Source organism: Exophiala spinifera (assembly GCF_000836115.1).
Source record: "Exophiala spinifera strain CBS 89968 unplaced genomic scaffold supercont1.1, whole genome shotgun sequence".
NCBI classification, from domain to species: domain Eukaryota; kingdom Fungi; phylum Ascomycota; class Eurotiomycetes; order Chaetothyriales; family Herpotrichiellaceae; genus Exophiala; species Exophiala spinifera.
In genome coordinates this window covers 3,119,452-3,140,093 of record NW_015622513.1, presented here as the reverse complement: position 1 = coordinate 3,140,093, position 20,642 = coordinate 3,119,452, and the positions used below count along the sequence as shown (strand labels likewise).

At 52.4% G+C, this 20,642-nt stretch overlaps 7 protein-coding genes across 7 annotated transcripts; 2 read left to right on the top strand and 5 right to left on the bottom strand.

Moving 5' to 3' along the window:
* Positions 1-491: 491 nt before the first annotated feature.
* Positions 492-3,732, bottom strand: PV08_01172 (uncharacterized protein; the record flags this gene model as incomplete). The annotated part of the gene is made up of 5 exons (XM_016375537.1): positions 492-1,444; positions 1,533-1,928; positions 1,997-3,076; positions 3,139-3,431; positions 3,497-3,732. The coding sequence occupies 5 exons, from the start codon at positions 3,730-3,732 to the stop codon at positions 492-494; spliced, it is 2,958 nt and encodes a 985-aa protein (XP_016240813.1).
* Positions 3,733-5,214: 1,482 nt separating this feature from the next.
* PV08_01171 (uncharacterized protein) lies at positions 5,215-6,490 on the bottom strand (the record flags this gene model as incomplete). Its single annotated transcript, XM_016375536.1, has 4 exons — positions 5,215-5,682; positions 5,754-5,838; positions 5,896-6,154; positions 6,229-6,490. 4 exons carry the CDS (start codon positions 6,488-6,490, stop codon positions 5,215-5,217), a joined length of 1,074 nt encoding a protein of 357 aa, XP_016240812.1.
* A 1,235-nt stretch (positions 6,491-7,725) lies between these two features.
* Positions 7,726-9,741, bottom strand: PV08_01170 (uncharacterized protein; the record flags this gene model as incomplete). Its single annotated transcript, XM_016375535.1, has 2 exons — positions 7,726-9,471; positions 9,523-9,741. 2 exons carry the CDS (start codon positions 9,739-9,741, stop codon positions 7,726-7,728), a joined length of 1,965 nt encoding a protein of 654 aa, XP_016240811.1.
* Positions 9,742-10,737: 996 nt separating this feature from the next.
* PV08_01169 (uncharacterized protein) lies at positions 10,738-13,266 on the bottom strand (the record flags this gene model as incomplete). The annotated part of the gene is made up of 1 exon (XM_016375534.1): positions 10,738-13,266. One exon carries the CDS (start codon positions 13,264-13,266, stop codon positions 10,738-10,740), a length of 2,529 nt encoding a protein of 842 aa, XP_016240810.1.
* Positions 13,267-14,245: 979 nt separating this feature from the next.
* PV08_01168 (uncharacterized protein) lies at positions 14,246-15,074 on the top strand (the record flags this gene model as incomplete). Its single annotated transcript, XM_016375533.1, has 2 exons — positions 14,246-14,786; positions 14,836-15,074. The coding sequence occupies 2 exons, from the start codon at positions 14,246-14,248 to the stop codon at positions 15,072-15,074; spliced, it is 780 nt and encodes a 259-aa protein (XP_016240809.1).
* Position 15,075: 1 nt separating this feature from the next.
* PV08_01167 (uncharacterized protein) lies at positions 15,076-16,344 on the bottom strand (the record flags this gene model as incomplete). Its single annotated transcript, XM_016375532.1, has 2 exons — positions 15,076-15,988; positions 16,073-16,344. 2 exons carry the CDS (start codon positions 16,342-16,344, stop codon positions 15,076-15,078), a joined length of 1,185 nt encoding a protein of 394 aa, XP_016240808.1.
* Positions 16,345-16,659: 315 nt separating this feature from the next.
* On the top strand, positions 16,660-18,664 carry PV08_01166 (uncharacterized protein; the record flags this gene model as incomplete). Its single annotated transcript, XM_016375531.1, has 2 exons — positions 16,660-16,722; positions 16,778-18,664. The coding sequence occupies 2 exons, from the start codon at positions 16,660-16,662 to the stop codon at positions 18,662-18,664; spliced, it is 1,950 nt and encodes a 649-aa protein (XP_016240807.1).
* Between the last annotated feature and the right edge of the window lie 1,978 nt (positions 18,665-20,642).

The window sequence follows — 20,642 nt, the reverse complement described above, 5'->3', positions numbered from 1 at the left end:
GGTGTCACATGGCGTGGGACATGGGGAAGTGCACTTAGCGACTCCTTAGACCGAACTGGCTGGGGTCTCCGCCTAATCTGGGGTTTAGGGGCGATGTCAATCACATCATTGGCCTGGTGAGTAGTTAGAACCGTGAACTAACTTGCTTAGTGAGCTTGGTATCGTCTAAGTTCAGGGAGTCCGGCATTTCGAAAACACCGACCTGCACCGTGGTCACTACAACTAGCATAACCTAAGCAACACAAGTCACTCGAACAAATACTCAGGTAGGGAGTGATGGAGGGAGGCAGGTAGGAAGGTAAATATTAAATAGATAGACAGTGTTTTCGATAGCCGTCGTCATGTCGTACAAGATTCTTATTACAAGCTGTAATCGTGCTTAGTATCAGTCCAACCAGCGCCCTCGAAGTGATTCAATAAGTACCAACAAAGTCAGCTGTCGACCGAGGACGAAGGAGCATGGTTGTCCTGCCAAGACCTCCCAAATCCCATCAATACCTCAACCTATCAATGTCAAAGACAAGCCTCGGTTCGTCCAGATTGATCTTGACACACCCATTCTCGTCGATGGTCACGTACTCGTCAGTGACACTGATGACTTTCCCCGTATGGGCCACTTCCTGCTTACTGATCCCGCCGGGGTCCTTGGGTATCCACAGCGTAGGCGGTTTCCCCAGGTTCGAAGGCGGGAGGTATATGTTCTCCTCGATCTCGTCTGGATATTTGGGCTCGGGAAGATCTTCAGGCACCCACCCCCGCAGAACAGTATAGTCGGCGTACACCTCCGGGTGGAGCCATCGTATGAGCCAGTTCGACTTCTGCCCGAGCTCTGGCTTGATCCATCGTCTGAAGAACGACGAAGTGCTCGTTAAATGCGTGCGTATCTCCGGATGGTCCTTGTTGAGTTTCTTCTTGACCACGTCGATGATGCCAGTCTTGAGAGCGTCGGCTGCTCCACTCGCTCCCTCGACCGCCCTGGTTGCCCCTGGCTCGTGGACTGGCCCGTCTTCTTCGTCCGAATATCTCTCAAGGTTTCGCAGCCACGCCGGTTCTTCGTAGGTGCGCGGCCCAGCCGATTCGCTCTCCGGCGGGAAAAGGCTGTGTTTGTCTTCTTCGACGGTCAAGGTTCGGGGAAGGCTGCTCAGGAACGGGCGGACAGCGTCGAGCACTGAAACGTGCACAAGGACCGTTATTATTAGCAAAGCCGCAGTTAGTGCCACGGGACCTAGACCGCCCCGGAGCGAGAAGAGCCCGATCATGCAAACTTCGGAGAAGTACAGGCCCAGAATCAACTGTAAGAGGGCGCGGGGGTAGACGAGACCCTTGGTGTCGATTTCGGCGTCGTACACGAACATTAGGTTGTAGCGGTAGACGACGTACAGAAAGCCAACGCCGATAGCAGCGAAGCCGAGAACCACAGGGGCGATAAGGGCGTAGCTTAGTGCTGATAAAAACGCATGTGCGGTTAGCATTCAACGCCGTCGAAGAATGGTGGGAATAGCAAAGGCAAACGCAGGACCGTCGAAACTTACTGATGACGCCCAGATTCGTGTAAACTGGGAACACCGAGCCCCAGTGGACTCTCTGTAGTCTGTGCCAGCGCGTATAGATCTTTCGTGGGTTCGCCAGGAATTTCTGCTGAATATGGAATTTAAACAAGGTATATGGTTGGGCGAGAGCGATGGCGCCAATAGCTAAGCTCTGAACGAGGAAATATGACAGGTAGAAGTTCGAAGCCTTGGGCAAGTTCTGGGACAATAGCGATTTGGCTGTCGTGGGGTCCTCGATGATCTTGGTGACGGCAGCGGACGCTGCGGACGTTAATGTCGTGATGAGGAAGACTTGGATGACTTGGAATGCAAAGTATGCGTGCTGGACGAACAGCTCCGCTCTGGTGAGAGTCGGGACTCCAGATAGTCGTGCCAGATCTGTTGTTGTATGAACTAAGTCAGCGTGTGTCCACGGCTAGAAGACTTTAGGGTTCGCAGATACTTACATCTCAATATGCCCGGGACGATACTCATGAGCAATGAAAGTGCCACGGCAGGCAACACACCGCTGATCAAACCCTTTACCGAATCTGGTAGATCTTTGATCCAGTGCAAAAAAGGGACTTTTGTGGACAAGTATGAAATGTTAGAGATCGTCCCCACGGCCGCTGACGGAATGGCCCAGAAAATGATCATTGCCGTGATGGCGGCGCGTATGGAGAACTTTCGCACAATGGCTTCCCACCACGCCATGTGCAATGACGGCCAGATGATGTCGCAAGGCCGTACGCCGATCAGACGGTGAGACATGTGCAAAGGCCGATGATGTGTGAGGGTCTGGTAAGCGTTCTGGGCGGCGGTGTGCGTTTCGAATTCGACAAAGACAGAAGGCATCATGGTCTGTGGACGAAAGAGTTGATGGCGACGGACGACATTGATTTTGGAATTCAGTTTCTTGATCTGATTTCTCGTCCACTTGATGGTGTCGACCCGGCGACCGTAGTTCGCTATGGGTCGATGATGCGGGCGAGAACTGTGCGAGAGCCATTGTCCTGCCACGGAGCCGTTGACGTCCGGTAGGGTTAGTTCCGTTTTGTCATCGGTGCTGGAGCTGAACATGGTGCTGGGGGAGTTTGGACTCTCAGACACTTGGATTGTCTTTGATCCGTCAGACGCGGCCGCGGACTCTCTGCGCATCTCTTCGGACGTCGGTTTCAGTCCGGGGGTGCCACGTTGCTCGTCCTGGGCTTGATCCTTTTCCGACTTTCCCTTCTTAAGTGTCTTTGTCCTAGCCGCATTTGCCATCTTGATGAGAGAAAACTCGGCCTTCTCAAGTCGCATGGCAGTTTCATCCCGTTCCTTGACCAGTCTTTCGAGTTCTTTGGAGCCTTGAGGGATCCATATCCGCTTGACAGACTTTCCAAGAACCCATCTCAGTCGTTCTTCATCGAGGTACTGGCGCGGTACGTTCATGTAGAGGACCGTACGCGACGAGAGCCGGTCGGCGTAGAAGGGCGAGAGCAGATAGGCTTGTCGGAGATTGATATAGAAGATGCATTCTCTGGAAATCATATACAGAATGAAGACTTGAGATCATGTTAGGATGTGGCTAGAGCAGGATGAGAGTTGACAGTCCAGCGCGACATACCGAAATAGACCCATGCTAGTAGCGTATGGGCGTACAATCGTTTCGGATTCTTGATGTTACCGAGCGTCAATTGATCCAAACCCCGGTTCCCTGCTCCTCCTGTCGCATGAAGTGGGAGGAGGATTGGCCATAACAGGGCGATACCAACGAGACATATCACTCCCAATACCTTTAGAAAGCGAAGGAGAAAGTAGCCGTCGATTGAGGAATGATTCAGCACATGCCTCGATGGTATGCGATAGAATTCCGAGACCCATTTGAACCATCCCGTCGAGAGCGGCGCGGTTCGTTCACTTTCGGTCATGTGTTAGCGAACTGTTGTTGAGAAAGCATTGTGTCGAGCGAAAGTCACACTTACTGTGGCTCGAGGCTCTTCAAAATACTTCGCGGGGCATAGACCCGACTGAATTTTCGGCGGGCGAAAACGAAGATGATCAGACACACGCCGAAGAGAATGAGGACAGGTACAAGTGTCGCGACCAGATCGCTTGTCGAGGATGAGTTTGTGCCCTGGGCAATACGTGAGAGCCCAGGGCTCGTGGAATTGTCACGGGCAGACCCGACTCTGGGATCGGTTGCGTTGAAATCAGCCATCCATTGAGCGGTTGAAGGTTCAGAGTTCCAGGCGGCACAGAGTGAGGCGGGTCGCTCCTCTTCGAATTCTAGGGATAAGAATCATCTGGTAGAGAGGTGTGCTTCTGTATTGTCGTGAACTAGATTTCACCCCGATTCTGAGCAATAAGACGATCATCGAAGAAAAATGCCAAAAAAGGCGACTGAAGATGCAATTGCCAATCGTAGACGGACAGGGCAGACCCTAGTCAATCTCGCCTCGACAATCACACCTGGCGAATTGTTTCACCCACACAGGCGCCGTTTGTGGGAGCCGAAGGTCAAAAGGCTAACGTTCGGCTAGTCTTGACTCCTTAGGCTGTACATTAGGTGCCAATAGACTGGTCAATTGAACCGGGGGGGCAAGTCGCTGGACCCCTGGAGATGTAGCACATCGGGTGTAGCATCGTCGCCCACACATTCGTAATTGCGCGGCGAATTGGTCCAGGCCTTCACGTAAAGATTTTGTGGAATGTGCCGCCTTAGCATAAGCGGACCAATTTGGCGACCACCAAAGTCAGTCTGACTGTTCCTCCTTCGTGTGTTAGCCTCACCACCAGGGCGCAATGACCGTTGAAAGCCACACTAGGTCAGTGGCCGGCGCCCCCGAGGGCGCCGATGTTGAGATCCAGTACTTTCCTTTGACGTTGAAAGACAACTGGCGGGGAGAGTCCCAGGGTACACACTTCGTAATCTAGTATGTGATAGCCCATCCTCGAGCTGATTGCGAAAGGCTCAACCGAGTTTTGCATGAAGGTGGGACCGCCCACACCATCATCCGTGTTCGGTGTGGTCCGTCCCAGATGACTGACTTGTTGGATTTGAAATGGAGCTGCAGTACGTCCTTCGAGACTCGAAATCGTATAGGCATGTGCTCCGACTTTGCAGAAGCTGCCTGGTATACGGAAGCTTCATGCAAGTCGGAACTTCGGAAAAGGTGGGTGAGGTCCAAGGCGTCGTTGCTTTGCCAGATCGCTGATTGCGTCTACACCATTGTGAACCCCCTGCTCTCCTTAGGCTGCTGGACACTAGGGATCGACAGGGCATCAGCGCCTCTTTGGGTCGGTGCCCGAAGCCTAGCATGTCTTCCCACTGATGTTGTGGCCATCTCGTTGTTCTGGGTTTGCTCCACTGGCCATAGGAACGAACGACATGGAAGAGGCTGGAAGTGGCATTTCGTGGCCATTGATTTTCCAGGATTCGGGGACACCATAAAGGATGTTTGATTGCCTGTGGACAAACACTCGTGTCGACGTGAGGTTGTCGAATCGACGGACCTCAGGCAAGGCTCCGGATCCTCGCCGCCGTTTAGAACGGACGCCGTAACCGCCATCTCGACAGACAATTTATTAATCACGAGCATTTTTGTTGACTCTGCCATCACTTCCTCATACGTGTGAGCTGCATGAGGCCGTTGGTTTTTAGTTTCGCATATGCACGTCAGGCATGCTGCATTTACTACTTCTAGGTATTCAGGTTGGCGGTGTCTTGAGGCCAACTCGTCTCGTCAACACGATAGATTAGCTTCTCTCCACTATACCTGCCTGCCTTCATGTCCTGCATACCGCTGATCGCGCCCAGCAACCCCCCAGCCCCAAGTCTCTGAGGATGAGGCGTCCACTTCCCCTCGGCCCACAATCGATTGGCCGTGGGTACAAACTTGGAGGCAAACTCGAAATCTTCCGGACGAGCGTCGTACTTTTCCCCCTCAAAGATATACGATTCCCCTGATACAGAGTATCCCAGGAAGAAGGTTGACGTAACGTCTGTTCGCGGACAATCCAGGCCAAGAAGGTTGCAATAAGAGCCCCCGTCTGGCCCGATGGCCGCCGCACAGATGGCCGCAGAGGACTCCACATTAACGGTGTCGAAGACGGCCCTCAATTGACCCCTGGTGGCTTGTCTGATCTGTTCGCCGACATTGTTCATGTGCTGTCGCTGATGTCAAAAGCGTCGTCCTCCCAGGGTAGCGCGCCAGTGACCAGCGAACAGAAAGCACTCACATAGTCATAGACCAGGTCCGCCCCTAGTCTCTTCACGACATCGAAATGTTTGGGCGAACAAGCGGTGACGACCTGCATGCCAGACCTTATGCGAGCCGCATGAGTGGTCCATTGCGATGTCTTTTACGGGCCTTGTACTTACATTTTGGCGAATTGTATGGCCAGTGTACCGGTGGCCGTACTTCCACCATAGATGAGAATTGGCGTATTGGCGGGTTCCGAGATCGCGTCCGGAAGAGGCAGCTTGAGGACGTGATAAAGACCATACCCGGTCGTAATCACACCCACACCTACGGTGCATGCAGCTTCAAAAGTGACATTGTCTGGTATGTGAAATTGGAGGTCACCCTTCACTGCGATGTACCTGGCGAAGGTACCATGTTCGTGATTGCCATCGTTACCTGTACGTTACTGAGCACTGAGCATTCGATACCGGAGCGTAGAAGCTGCCATTCAGGTTGGCCTCGTCACCTACCCCCGTGACCGAAGCCGGCGATGCGATCTCCTTTCTTGAATGGCCTCCTTACCGCCTTGCCAACCTCCTCCACAATTCCAGCGTAGTCACAGCCGACGATCGTACCGTCATCGCCAACCGCCTCCAAAGTGGTCCAGTCCGTAGGGTTCAGGGCGATGGTGACGGTCTTGACTAAAATGTAGTCGTCCTGTAGCTTGGGAGTGGGTATGGCTTCCAGGACAGCGTTGGCAGCGCCCCGCCTTACAAGGCCGTAGTTCTGCATTTGGACAGTCTGCAAAGTTGGCCGAGCTTGAAATCTGTAGAAGTGCAGGGCCTTGTAGTCGTAGAGCAGCGGCAGTAATCTCCAACTCGTAAAAAGGAGCACGAGAAGCAGGTGAATCAGCAACAGATGTTGAGGCTTAGGCCGCCTCTGAGGGTGTGCCTTGTGTTTTTACAATGCATACACCACGTTTTGTCCCAGCACGCAATCCGGTTCAGAAACATGTGGAATAAAGACAATCTGCATTTACGGGGGCTGCTGACAAAACATTGATGTTGTGGCAGAATGAAGAAAAAGGGATTCGCATCATTTCATGTAGCTCGAGCGAAAAGAGTGATCGATCTCAGCCCCCTCGGCATTACTAAGCGCAGTCACATTCGGATTTCGTGGACATGCATCCGGAGACAAACAAGGTGTATTTTGTCTTATTAACACTGCAGTTATTTATTCTGTCGTCGGTGTCCTACATCTCCCCTACGCTGCACCGTACAGTAACGAGAAATGAAGACGGCGAATGCCTCAACACCCAAGGATGTCTCAAGCGTTGAATAGAAGAGAGCGGTCCAGCTCGCAGTGAAAGAGTTAGCTGAGTCAACAAACAGCAAGTCGATGTTTGAGCCGCAAAAGTCATCGACTCCATTGTTACTACAGCACCAACTCGTTGAATGCAGCATGGAGGATTAGGAGCTTTCGATATAGCCCCGGTTGTTTCGTCTCTTCGGGGTGGCCGGGCGGTATAAGCGGCCACAAGGTAACCAAATATGGCCAAGGATTCATCCGATACCCTCAACTGAGCGACGATGGTCAGGTTGTGCGATTAACGCAGACGTTCTTGCCAACGACGGTCTAATAAACCCAAGGCAGGCATGGAAGCTAGTTCACCCCCAGCTTTGAAAGAATGGTTCATAGCAGGCGGCTGGATGTCATTCGGACTTGGCTCAAGGGTAACCATGATGGAAGAAGGATAGGGAATTGTCAGGTGGCGACTAGGTCTGCGCTGTGATTGTAGCTGCAGTCGGTTGCATGAATGAAGAATGGCTTTGACATGGTCAGATCGAATATGCCGTACAAAAACCAGCGCTAGGCGAACAACACTGATCCATACCTGCCCGTGAAAAGATTCCGATGGGTAAGTGTTGTTAGCAGCCGCTTCATCTTGAACCTGGCCAATGTGGTTCCAGACTTCAGGAGATCGACGGATACAATGCTGATATCATATCCTGCGTAATGAAAATCGTTCATGTGATTTTTATGTCCTCGTGTCCAAATGGGTCGTCTAGGTAGATGAGGTCTTTTTGAAAAGTCTTCTCATCCTTGTCCTTTGTTTCGAATGCTGCCGCGTCGTCAAATAAAGCATCCGTTAGCTCCTCCTCTTTCGCGGCTTTCAGATCCTTGTCCTTCTTATTGTTGTCTTCATTTTTGTTTTTTTCATCTTCAGGTGCCTTGGTCTTATCCGCTACGTCGTCTTCGTCCGCAGCATCTAATTCTCCCTCTTCTCTCAGTTTGGCCTTCGACTTGCCATGCATTGGCTCGGAGACGGCTATGGAATAGTTCCGTGCAGCCTCGATCGAACAAGAAGAAACGTCCTGGCTGACAGCTGACCATCGAAGATTCCAGATGACACTGCCATCCTGGGACATGTCGTGCTGAAGTGCCGGCTGGAGGGACGATAGTTGTTCAATGAACCTTGAAACACCTTCCAATTGAAGGACCTGGACAGTCACATCGGCGACTGAGAATGAAATTGTCATCAGATCGTGACCTGAGGACCTATCCCATCGTGCCACACTGTTGGCGATCAAAATGCGGCCTTCCCCACAGGGATCAGTGACGGCTTCCGGTGTCAAGGCTGCTGCTCCAAAATCGATTGGCTCGGACATGTAATTGATGTGGAATTGCCGGTCATATGCGGTCATGATCATCATCTCAGGTCTGTACATAGCGTCGTCCTTACATCCAAAGTCGATGTGAGACCTTGGAAAACCGACATACGCATGCACACCGGGACTCGAAGCGATTGGAATTGGAACCAGGTTTGTGCCACCGCTCATACGACCGTGAGGATCGTCATGAGGCGACACCAAGTCCTCCGAGACCTTTTGCTCGTACACAATATCACACCATCCATTGAGTGCATGACACTTGAGCACTTTGAGGGGGTTAAAGCCGTGCACAAAGTGAATGTGCTGACTGGGCCATTTCTTCACGTCGTTGGTTGCGTTGGTTGCGTTGGCAGTGTGCGCGCGGTCGTCGTGGAAAAACGGGGCCCAGTTCTTCTCCGATGATGGCCTTTCTCCTTCCCCTGTGATCGTCAAGATGGTGGTCACATTCGAGAATGGTCGGAAAATGTGCATGGCTCGCGCGACTGTCCTCAGGTCATGGATCATGTTGAATACAACGATAGGTTCGGCGTCTTCCACATCTTGTTCGATGATTATCCTTGGGTCTTCAGGGCCGTAAAAACCACCGCCCACGTTATAAGGAGCCGGAATGGTAAACACCACAGGGAAGACGACCTCGTCGCCGTGCCAGTGGATGGTATGATTTTTCAATTCGTTCCAGTCAGCATCATATATTTGGCCTCGAAGAAAACTCATAATGGGCCAAGCCCTATTGCCCTTGTCGAAAAAGATGACTCGCGTCACTGCAAGGAAGACTTGGTATTTTTCCAGCCAAACGCTTGATCCAGCTAGTCTAGCCCAGCACTTCGACACAGTCTCTTCGAAGGGCACATCATCATACTCGGAGGGATAGTTGATTATGGGGTGATCGGCGAGAGATCTCGCGACGTCTACGAGATCATCCTCGAGATAGAGACTTTCTTGAACACGTAGCCGTCCGTCGTGTCGAAGCTGGTCGCACGTGCGTTTGCCGGGCTTGCCGTCATTGAGCATGCCAGTCAGTGGCATGGGGTCGAAATCGCTATAGTCGAGCTCAGCTACTTCGCTAGCTGCCTCGTCTATGGCATACGTGGGAGGCGATATCTTGTTTCTAAGGTCAGTAAACAGTGCTGACCGCAGCCGCTAGGTACATACCCTCGTCCGAGATGTGTAGGTCCATGTCCGGAGAAAGCTGACGATAAGAATTGCTGCAAGTAGAGTCCTTAGAATACGGCGGCGATTGCCTAACCGCTGGCTTCCCAGCGAAGGACTGCTGGGAGTCTTCCTGTCTGGCCGGTAGACAGTAAACATCTTGAGGCGGATGGTGGAAGACGACTCGCGACCGTGAGGTTGAGAACGCGTCGTGTTGCCCATCTTAAGAACATTTGCAGTACTCAACTACAGCCAGGTCTGGGAGACGTCAAAGAAACGTCAAAGCATCGTCAAAGCATCGCCGTGCTGTCACGGACGTTATGGCCATGTCCACTTGCTCTCCCTTGAAGTGCGAGTGGCGTCTTAGTAAAGAGTCCGTGTGCCCACCCCCTGGAATGCTAAGTCATATACCTCCTTGCCGGTGAGATCGGTCTCGCGCCAGCAATAAGGCAAGGGATTTTGGACATTCGCCATGTCGCAGGCAAGGAGATCGCCCATGGTGCCAGAACTCCTCGGACTGAACATGATTCCCGCCAGCACCGGTAGTGTCCCCAAGGAGAAATGCGATTAGGGGAGGGACAACAAAGGTACAAGGGGGACATGCTCCTGTCACGGTCCCACCCAAGTCAACGCGAGGAGGCTGTTGCGGCTGTCATGCTGACAACTCGTGTTGACTTGTACGTACCTGTAGATGCTCCGTCTGCACCGGGCCAATAGATGACGTGCTTGGCAAGGCTGGAGAGGCCCCGGTCACCCACGCGTGTTGCTGCACTGCTCATTCCAGTCTCTGCGCCTTCAACCCTTCTCGACCTACTTGAGTTGCTCGCTCAATGTGGACCGGCATTGTCGACTGTTTACTGATTGTCTCGGTTTTTCCTACAAGAAAGATTGTTTGTCCTTTTCATTGCGTTGCTGTTCGATTCATAGGTGGAGATCTCAGCCTCTCTCTTACGCGCGGGTGACACCTGTCATCTAAAACAAAGGTCTCTGCCCCTGAAGTCGACCTCAGGGTATGCTCATGATTCATCGAAAGGAGTACCTAGATCCAAGATCGATCTTGATATCGTTTATCATGGACCGATTATCTGCACCCGTTTCCCCTCCTCGAGATCGCCCGAGCTGAGGGGTCGAAAATTGTCTGTGCAACGCGCCGTCGCAATAAGTTCAACGTTCCCTCTACCAGCACATGGGCATCGTTTTCCATCACCTAGACAGACCTCAATCAATGTCCTCGAGGGTTGAAGTTTCACGCAGGAGTAAATCTTCTCGCTCCACTCCCCGGGAGATCTCATATGTCAGGACAGACATATCCAGGTAGGTCAGCATTAGCCTGTATCTGCGACTGCTTTCGGTGGACATCCAGGGCTCGATGGCTTCAGGCTTTGTCCACGCAGCGTGTTGCGGCGTGTGATTCGACGTTGATGGGTCAAATCTCGTAGGGCACTCGGGCATTTTACCATGTTTGCCCTGCTCTCGAGCGCTGATAGGACAAGTGACTTCTTCAACCCCATCCTCCACCACGGCCGCACTCTCAGGATCGAATGTTGTTGTCACACCATCGACCACAGCATCTTTGCCCCATTCGACCGACATTTCGACGGCTGGCCTACTCTTATGTTCCTCACCACGAAATCGACCTTGGATAGGAGATGCAGCAATGCCTAGCAGCGGCATAGCAGGGCGGAGGTGTCTAGCCTCTTGTTTGGTCGTTGGCAAGACCCAGTCGACACGCAAGCCCAGAGTGCCTGTTTTCTCGTTTCTGGTAGTCGTACATATGGCACAACGGCCGATTTGCGTAGCCACAATGACAATGCCCAACTCAGGAATCTGCTGAACCATGTTGATCCTGTCAAGGTGCACATGATTCGTCATCTCAATGTATTCGGGCAACGCTTGCTTCAAAATATTGGCACAGAATACATGGGGCGAAGAGGCTTGCGGTGCCATGAGAAGCCTGAGATGCGAGGCAGTACAATGCAGAGTTGGGATTTGCAGGATGTCTTTGCGTGTTGCAATGCCTCGAGTCTGTCGGGAGGTAGATTTAGCCCCTTGAATGGCAGTTGCTGCTAGGTGATGGTGCTCCATGAATGAGGAAGAGTCTGTGTCTGTATCCCCAGGTTGTTGCTCTAATGCTTCGCTGTTTCGTTGCGCAAGGCTGGAGAGAGACGGTGTGCTGCGACGGCTGCTGGAGTAAGACTGTTCTTCTTGATCTTCAGAGCTAGAGCCATACTGCATTTCGTCATCTTCGACATCATCATCGTATTGTTCATGATCAAACAGAAGCAGCATTCCAGAATCAGCGTCGTGCTCCGACAGCTCTTCTGAACCATCTGCATCGCTCGCCTGCACATCCACATCTATGTCCAGATTGTTGAGAATCCCGCTCTCTGTCGCTTCGGACTCCTGGGGCAACAGAGGCGAGATGGACACCGTAGGAGGCATAGGATGCCCTGCTCCCAATACATCCTGGGCGATCGGACCAGAGTTTGCATTGGCTTGCTCGTCACCGGAATCATCTAGATCGGACCAGCCGTCATAGGTTTGCTCTTGTACTTCTTCCTCTTCTACAGGTGCGTCTGCGGGTGAGAACCCTTGAGCGTGGGGATGCGCAAGACTAATCCCAGGGGTGCGCAGGCGTACAATATTGGTCAGATCATAGCTCTCACCAACGTGACCGTAGTATTGAGGAGCCTTTGTATGACCACAGAATTGTTCCATGGTCCAGGCAGAGCGGAAAGCTCTAGAATCCAAAGCGGCAACGATCCAACCCCCTTCTCGTCTACTTTGAAACCCTCCGCGCATTCTCTTCTCGGCGAAACTCCATGTCCTGAGGCAAAGTCCTCGCCAGATCTGCCACATCTTCATTTCTCCACGGATATCGGTGCTCAAGAGCCATCGACCGTCAGGGTCGTCATCGGTATTCACAAACGAGATGCTTGGGACGTTGTCATTGTGACCTTCAAGGCCACCAAGTGTGATTTTGTAGTTTCTGTTGCGAGGTGGAGGACCAGAGTCTGGCCGTCTGCAATCCCATTCCTCCCAGTCTTGCTGCAGTCCCAGGTCGGAAACGTCCAATTGACTGTTTGCGTGGGCGTCGATTTGCAAAATGGGGTACCCACTGCCATGCTCCGTCAAGGCAAAAGCAAAGACTGTAATCTTTGAGCAAGGATCATCGCTGGGAACATGATTAGGCGTGTTAGCAGAAACTGCAATCATACGGGCTTTTGAATGGATGGAAAGCCCCCAAGCCGATTCGTACACCCATTGTGTGAAGAACGCACGCACTCCTACACAGTCACTTCGAGCGTTTGTACTGAATCGATAAGGATCCTTGCGAATCGCTTCGTCAATGGCCTTGGTGAAATAGGCGGTCAAGTTTCCAGAGTCTGTCGATAGAAGCAGAATTTCTTCAGAGCCCAAGTCATCCACCATGATGTGGTTTATGTTATGTGGATGGTGGGGATCAATGTAGCCTTGGGCAGAAGGGTTTGCAAGTTCAGGCGGAATCACTAGTGATGGAAGCCAGTGCAGTCTCTGGAAGGGAAACTCGGGTCTGTAGACGGCAAAGGCATCTCGAAGAGCAACGAAATAAAGATTGTAGCGCTGCGAGAGAGCGGTCAGGTTGTTCCTCCAGAATGCCACCGGCGGAGGACGATAGATCCCATCTCTTGTAAATCTCGAGCTGCCAGTTTCCAGGCAAGTCAAGCCGATGTTAACAGACTTGAAGGACCTTAGATCATGCTCCATTTCACACAGCTGCTGATGAACCCGCTCGTTAGCGGGTGTTAGACAATATAAGTGTACTGGGTGCTGGTGTATCGTGCAGATTTCAGTCTTGTTCAGGGCCCGAACCCCGTGGCCCAGTTATTCGAAAGGCTGCAGGGTACAACAACAGGATCAAAAGCCAAATTATAGCGGTTTGAGTTCGTCTGGGGGCGGTTCGGCTTCGAGGGGTATTGGGAAGATCATGAGCACAGTCTTGTTGTTAACCCAGTGTTCGCAGTGAGCTGGGCTTGCGGCAAGGAAGCCACAGCGAGATTCAAGAGAGTAAGGTCTTCACAGACAGGCAGTACAAGATCGGTGACAGCTGGAGAGTGACAGGTGCAGGCTGCAGGTGGTCAAAAGGAACATGAATGGCGCACGACGTGTCGCAATTTACCAGCCGCAGACGAAGTGAGGATGAAGAGCACCAGGCAAGTTACTCGTATAAGAGTGAGGATAAGTTGCAGACGAGAAGAGACGGACGATGCGGAATTCTGGGGAAGAATCATGACATGCTTGCACAGATCTTTACTTCATCCGCAGACTTGACACACCTGAGAAGCACACTCGAACAGGTTCGCCTCGCACCTACATCATTGTTACTCTCCTCATCCACATCCTGCATCCTGCACCCGTTCAATCGCCGAAAACTGCACTTTCTTGCTGTGGTTGGCAACACAAGCAGCAACCCTCCCACCAACGACTGATTATTCCTTTTCAAAGCGCCACTCCTCGTCCGCCCACCCTTCGATCGGGCTCTGCATGACGCATGATACCTTTCACTAGGTAGTCTACGTAAGGGACGGGTTGTGGGCAGCGGCTCCTAATCCAGTTTGCTCTCGCTTTGATTCCACCACTGCGAGAGACGACCGCGTTACACGACGTTCAGTCCAAGGAACACGAAGCCTCCTTGAGCACTGCGCCCACCTCGAATTTCTTTCTCGCCCCAACCTTATACTCAATCATGGATCTCCTAGCCACGGTGCGGAAGGAAGGTTCTCGAGGTGGAACGGGAGACTTCAAATGGTCCGATGTTCAGACCTCCTCGCGCCGCGAAAATTATCTAGGACACTCGTTAATGGCCCCAGTCGGGCGTTGGCAAAAGGGTCGAGATCTCAATTGGTATGCAAAAGGTGAAACCCCAGGAGATGCAGGCGAGGATGCAGATGCCAAAGCTGCAAGAGAACGAAGAGAAGAGATTCGTCGAATCAAAGAGGCGGAAGAAGATGCCCTGGCAAGAGCACTAGGACTCCCTGTTGCGCCACGAAACAACCCCAACATGGAAGAATTAGGCACACAACGTGAGGTTAGGAAGGTTTTGAAAGAGGCCGCCGGAGATGATGAGCTCACAGGTACAAGGGGGGTTGGCTATGGCCGGGCTTCAGACCCGCAGAGAGGAGATGCTACTACTGAGCGCCTCGAAGGCACAGGAGGAGAACAAGATCGGGAACTGAAATATGCGCTTAAAGAATACAAGCGACGCCATGGTGATCGAAAACGCCGCAGTCGGAGTCGAGAGCGGCATAAGCGCGGCGAGTATCGACGACGGGATAGGGACGAAGACCCTCGGCACAGGAGTCACAGACAAGAGCACCACAGGCACAGACGGTCCAGGTCAGTCTCATCTGAAAGACAACGGATCCGAGAACGTCGTGGGAGGTCAAGGAGCAGGTCTCCCGGCTATTCGCGCCCGGATCCTGATCATAGACGGCATGAAGAAGAACGGCGATACAGCCGACGCTGAGGTTCAGACCAAGTATTGGGTTTCCAACCAGTCAAGCATGTCAACCTAAGTCAAGCCATTGAGGCGTCGAAGACGCTACCTTCCAAGTCTTTGAAATCTACATCAGCAACGCTTGAGGCACGGCCATAACCCGGTCCTGGCTTCACCATGTCGGCCGACGCGCTGGTGTCGACAAATTCTTCAAGCTCCTCACTGACAGTCTTGAGCTTTTCCTTGACGCTGGCTACGCCCTCGACGCCCACAATGTGTCTTGCCGGAGGGTTCTCATGGCCACCGATAGCAGTCAACGCATGCACAGTCTCAGCTACTAGTTTCTCTGTATGAGCATGGCTGAGAGGCGGATACAGACTGAACACTTCATTCCGACTGAGGAGGTAGGGACCACTTTGTCTTTCTGCTTCCGAGGAAGGCGACTGAATCTCACTTTCCGGGGGTGGAGGATATTGAGACCGGATCCCAGGAAGACGGTTCAGCAGACCATCAAGAATGCCTCGGAACATGGGCGCAGTGTGTCCAAATTCCCTCGAATATTCTTTCATCGGAGGTGCCGACGTGATTTTGTTCGTCAGAATTCCTATCTCCACGCTGGCTTGAAGAATTGTCAGCTTGATGTTGAAAGGAGCGATCTCGTAAGCGATGCTGTCGCAGAAACCCTCCAGCGCCCACCCCGAAGCGCAATACATGCTCAACCCAGGCGTCCCAAGATGACCTGTGATGCCACCAAGCACGATGATGTGTCCGTTCATCATCGACCGCATGTGGGGGATTACAGCTTTAATAATATTCATCGGCCCGAAGAAGTTCTTCTCGAACTGATCTCGAACCATAGTCAATGTTCTCGGATTTGCCGAAAGCTCCTCCACTGTTCCAATGACTGCCTCGCTGGTGCAGCAGAATAAGATGTCTATCTTTTTGAAGACGTGGACAGCTTCTGCAATGGCTGCTTGACATTGCCCGACATGTCTTACATAAGGTCAGTATGAACACTACGAAGTAAAGAACCAACCTTCTCTAGAAGCTGTAGTCATGACGAGGGGGTCAACATACCGAATGTCTAATGGTACGATTTTTAACCGATCTTTCCATCCATTTGTTTGTACCACTTCGGAGAGGAAGTTCTTGAATTCCTTACTGCGCACACTTTCATCCTCAAAATCGGCCTGTATAATGCCCGAGACGACATAGTCTCCATGGTCGAGCACTTGCCGCGCAACAGAGATGGCAATGGGCGAGTCTCCGGACGTTAGTAGCCAGACTCTAGGAGCATTATGCGTGGGAAATTGCGGCGGGGGTATAGGCACCACTGCTCCATTGGCCATTGCAAACTCGACAGATCATGGCCTACCTACCAAGCTTGGCCCATGTTCAATGGACCATCTCAGTAGATGATACAGGTAATGGGCGAAGAAACAGCGGATGGTGTCGTGATCAACTCCAGCTGGCTCATTGGACTGACGGCGAAGAGCTCGAAGAGACCTCGATGCCGCCAAGCCCTCGGCTGTGGAACAAACATTTTCCGCACGGCTAGTATAGCACTCGTAGGCGGGCCCAGGTCCATTGCGTCGTAGGCTGCGACCTTCTTATCCATCCTGCCACCTCTACCGCAACACTGGGTGAGACTCTGACAAGTCAACATGCCAGAGTCAAGAGGCACCGGCACCGGCGGCACTGCCGCCAGGCAGGAGGAAACTGGAGGAGTAGGTGTCCGTGGTCCTCTGGCCCGCTCGCAGTTTCGCTGACCATGAATCACAGTCCATGTTCAAATCGCTCCTCCAAGGACTTGCCATTTTCATGATCACGCAATTCGCGGTCAACCAGTTTTTTGGTTCAAAGACTACCCCGTCCGGCAGTGCAGCCCCCAAAGCGAATGTCAACTTTGAGGAAAGGGTTGATGCGACCGCATTGACAAACTACTCTGCAATCCCCTACAACGTTGCACCAATTTGGCCCGATGGCGGATCAGTCGACATCCAAGTCTATGTCTCGCCAAACACGGCCATCTTCCCACTGTCGAAGCAACCGAAGGACACATTGGTGCTGGATGAGAAGAATTTCCAGATTGGAGATTACGAAGAGAACAGGGAAATTCATACCACCATTGCCATACCAAAGGAAGTTCAACACAATGGTACTCTGTGGGCACACTTCTTCGTGGCTTTGACTGGCAATGAACTGGACCCTACGGCATCCACATTCGACCCTGCCAAAGCGTACACATTCAGCAAGCCTCTAAATCACTATCTTCCCAAGAAGAAGGCACGCAAATTGAAGAACTTGCTCGAAAAGACCGAAGAACCCGAAGAAGAGCTTGAGGAACCTCAAGGCCCTCAGGTTGGATCCTTCTATCATCCGAACTTCACCCTGGCGGTGATCCCCAACTCCGGCGTGCAGAACTGGCGACAGATGCACCCAGCTCTGCGAAAGAACACCGTGCTGGAACGTACCGGGGCTCGAGATGAGTCAGGCATGAACGGATGGTACTACCCAGTCATCTTCCTCAACACTTTCTGGCAACTTCGATCCCACATGACTGAGCTCAATGACACGGTGCAGGAAATGCCGCTCAACATCGACTTGTACAACATGCCCAACTGGAAGTACAATATACTCGCCACTGTCGACGAAGGCATGAAACAGAACCAGCAACAAGCCGCCTCAGGTGGGCCCATGCCTGCCGGCGGTGACGGCAGCGAATTCGAAAAGTTCAAAGAGATATTGCTCGATACCAACGCATATCTTCTCGGCACGACTTTCGTCGTCAGTATTCTGCACATGGTCTTCGAGGGACTCGCGTTCAAGAACGACATTTCGCATTGGCGTACGAAGAAGGACAACGTAGGGACATCAGTACGAACCATCTTGGCCAACGTCTTTATGCAAACTGTCATCTTCTTGTACCTTGTCGACAATTCCGAAGCGACCTCCTGGATGATCCTCGCAAGTCAAGGGTTTGGTATACTTCTAGAAGCATGGAAGATCACCAAGACGGTCAACGTGCGCCTGCGGGAACCGGGACCGGACTCGTCATTCAAGTTCCTCCCGTATGTTGTGGTGTTCGAGGATAAGCACAAGCTCTCCGAGACAGAGAGGAAGACGCAAGAATACGACCAGATCGCATTTCGCTATCTTTACATCATCGCCGTTCCACTCCTGCTCGCTTATGCGGTCTACTCACTCATCTATGAGACGCACAAGTCATGGTACAGCTTTGTGATTGAGACGCTCGTCGGGTCCGTGTACGCCTACGGCTTCCTCATGATGGTGCCAAGTCTATACATCAACTATCGCCTCAAGTCTGTGGCGCACATGCCCAGCAAGGCCCTGACGTACAAGTTTTTGAATACGTTCATTGATGATCTGTTTGCGTTCACGATTCGCATGCCGTTCCTCCATCGTCTCGCCACACTCCGCGACGACGTCATCTTCTTTGTCTGGCTGTACCAGAAGTGGAAGTATAAGGTCGACTATACTCGTGTCAACGAGTTTGGCCAGGGTGGTGAAGACGAGGAGGACGAGACGAGTAGCGCAGAGAAGCCCAAAGAATTGGAAGGGCAAGATACAAAGGAGTTGAAACCGTCTGCGCCTGTCGCCAGTGCCAGTGGGAAGGAGACCAAGTCTGGAGCGAAGAAGAGGAGGTGATGGATCAAGCCATCAGTAAAACTCAGCCTTGCCTCTTGACGTCGTGTTTGAAACTCAGGGTCAAGGTTGGGGAATGGAGGTGACGTCGAGGTTGCAGATGTACTATATAGTATTGGATTCATTCCTCATGAATATTAGGTATATGTGCCACGGAGCGAAAAGCATACCGATGACATACATGGACGAATATAGAATGGCCAAACTGATCGTCTTGTTCCATGAGCACGTTTTGTCCAATTGAGGCATTACGGGACGGTGTACGAGTGATCTACCGTCGGGCGGCCAGTCGTGAATTGTTAGCGTCGTTTGGAGTAAAGACGTCCGCGCGGCGATGGACATTTATCGCAACAAGATTTCTCAGTAACGGAATGCGTTCAAGGCTTTATGAAATGGAAGCGATTGAAGAGTCGACAGTATTGCTCAGGTTACCAGGTACAAGTTCTTTTTGTCACCAGTGGCTATCTAGGTCCCGTTCTTGTCTCGGGATACTAAAATACAGACAATACACGTGCAGTGAGGACACCGGGTGGGTTGGACGGATAGATGGTCAGTGAAGACGGCGGCGGCGGCACCCGTTTCTGCTGTCGCCTCTCTGATGACCCGTCGGATCGCGATAGACGTCGCTCGATCAAAGGCAAGGCGGACGAACGCGGCGTGTAGTGTCAAACGGCACAAAAACCTGGCCATGGGCTACCCTTACCTGAGATCCAAGAGGGATCCTGATCTGCCCTGGCTCTTCCGCGCCGCCGCCGGCACCGCCAGATCCTCCTTCGCCCGTGTCCGTCTCATGTTGGGCTCCTTCGATGCGTCCAAAGGTTTTCACGACCACCCTGGTGTGCCGTGGGGGCAAAATGATGGGAAGGAGAAGAGGAGGGAGGAGCAGCAGAATAGTAGCAACCTCAGCAGGCGCCGAGGCGTACGATGACCCTCGATGCGCCGGCTGAGTAGGAGGGCTTTGGGTCTGTGTCCGTCCCTGGCGCAATGGACGAGGGTAGTAATCGAACAGCTGGTGCGACTTTCAAAAAGCCGCCTCTGCAACGGTTCCTTGCCTGAGATGAAGCGCCCTCTTCCTTCTCCCTCGCTGCTCCCCCGTCATTCTAGGCATGAAGCAAACCAAAGAGGCAGATTGCGCGGCCTAGGCATCAAGCTAATCATAACCAAAAATCACCGTGGTTCGTGTCATGCTTACAGATAGTTGGGTCTGGGTCTGGGGGGCTGCAGAGTTTGTGCCCTTCTGATTCCTGATCGCCACACGGTACCTGTCTGACGACTTTGCCAAAGCTGTTCGCCCTGGGGCTCATTTAGCCTCGTCGGGCCAGCTGCACGACAAGATCGCAAGTGTCGTTCTCCAGCTCAAAAGACAGATGGCCTTGGTAAAGGGGGCTGTGGCCTGCACCCGTGACAAAGGCCTCAAGAGTCAAGATTGAGGGGGGTCTGGGCTTCTTTTTTTTTCATGAAGGGCAAAAGATGGGAAGGGCAATGAAGGGACGCCTGCGCGAGAGGCTTAAAGAGGCTCAGAGTCTTAGACTGGCCCCTGTTGAGGTATTTTCTCCTTTCTCGGCGATCAGCCTCGCCTCGAGAAGAAAACTTGAAAGGGCAAATGACACCATATCTCAATGGCCCTGGCACAATCGCACAAACACTTTCAAAAGGCGGTGTGGACAAGGCATAGCCACGAAGCATCCCAGCCCCTGCAGAGAAAACCAGCGGCAGGACGTCGATGGCCACAGGAGATTAGGAGCTCGTATACGGAGGACCGTACACTAGAATGAATGGGGTTGGGTTTTTCGCATGCCCCCTTTTTGGGAGCGCTCGAGGCGACGTCGACCCCCGGCCTGACTTGGCGATTGAATTGCTCGTATATGCACTCGAAGGGATGCAGTAGTGAGTTTGCCTGTTTTTCAATCCTCGTAACGTCTGAGCGCAGGTCAACAAGAAAAATGACTACATGGGCTTAGCTGGGGAGAGGCATCCGTTA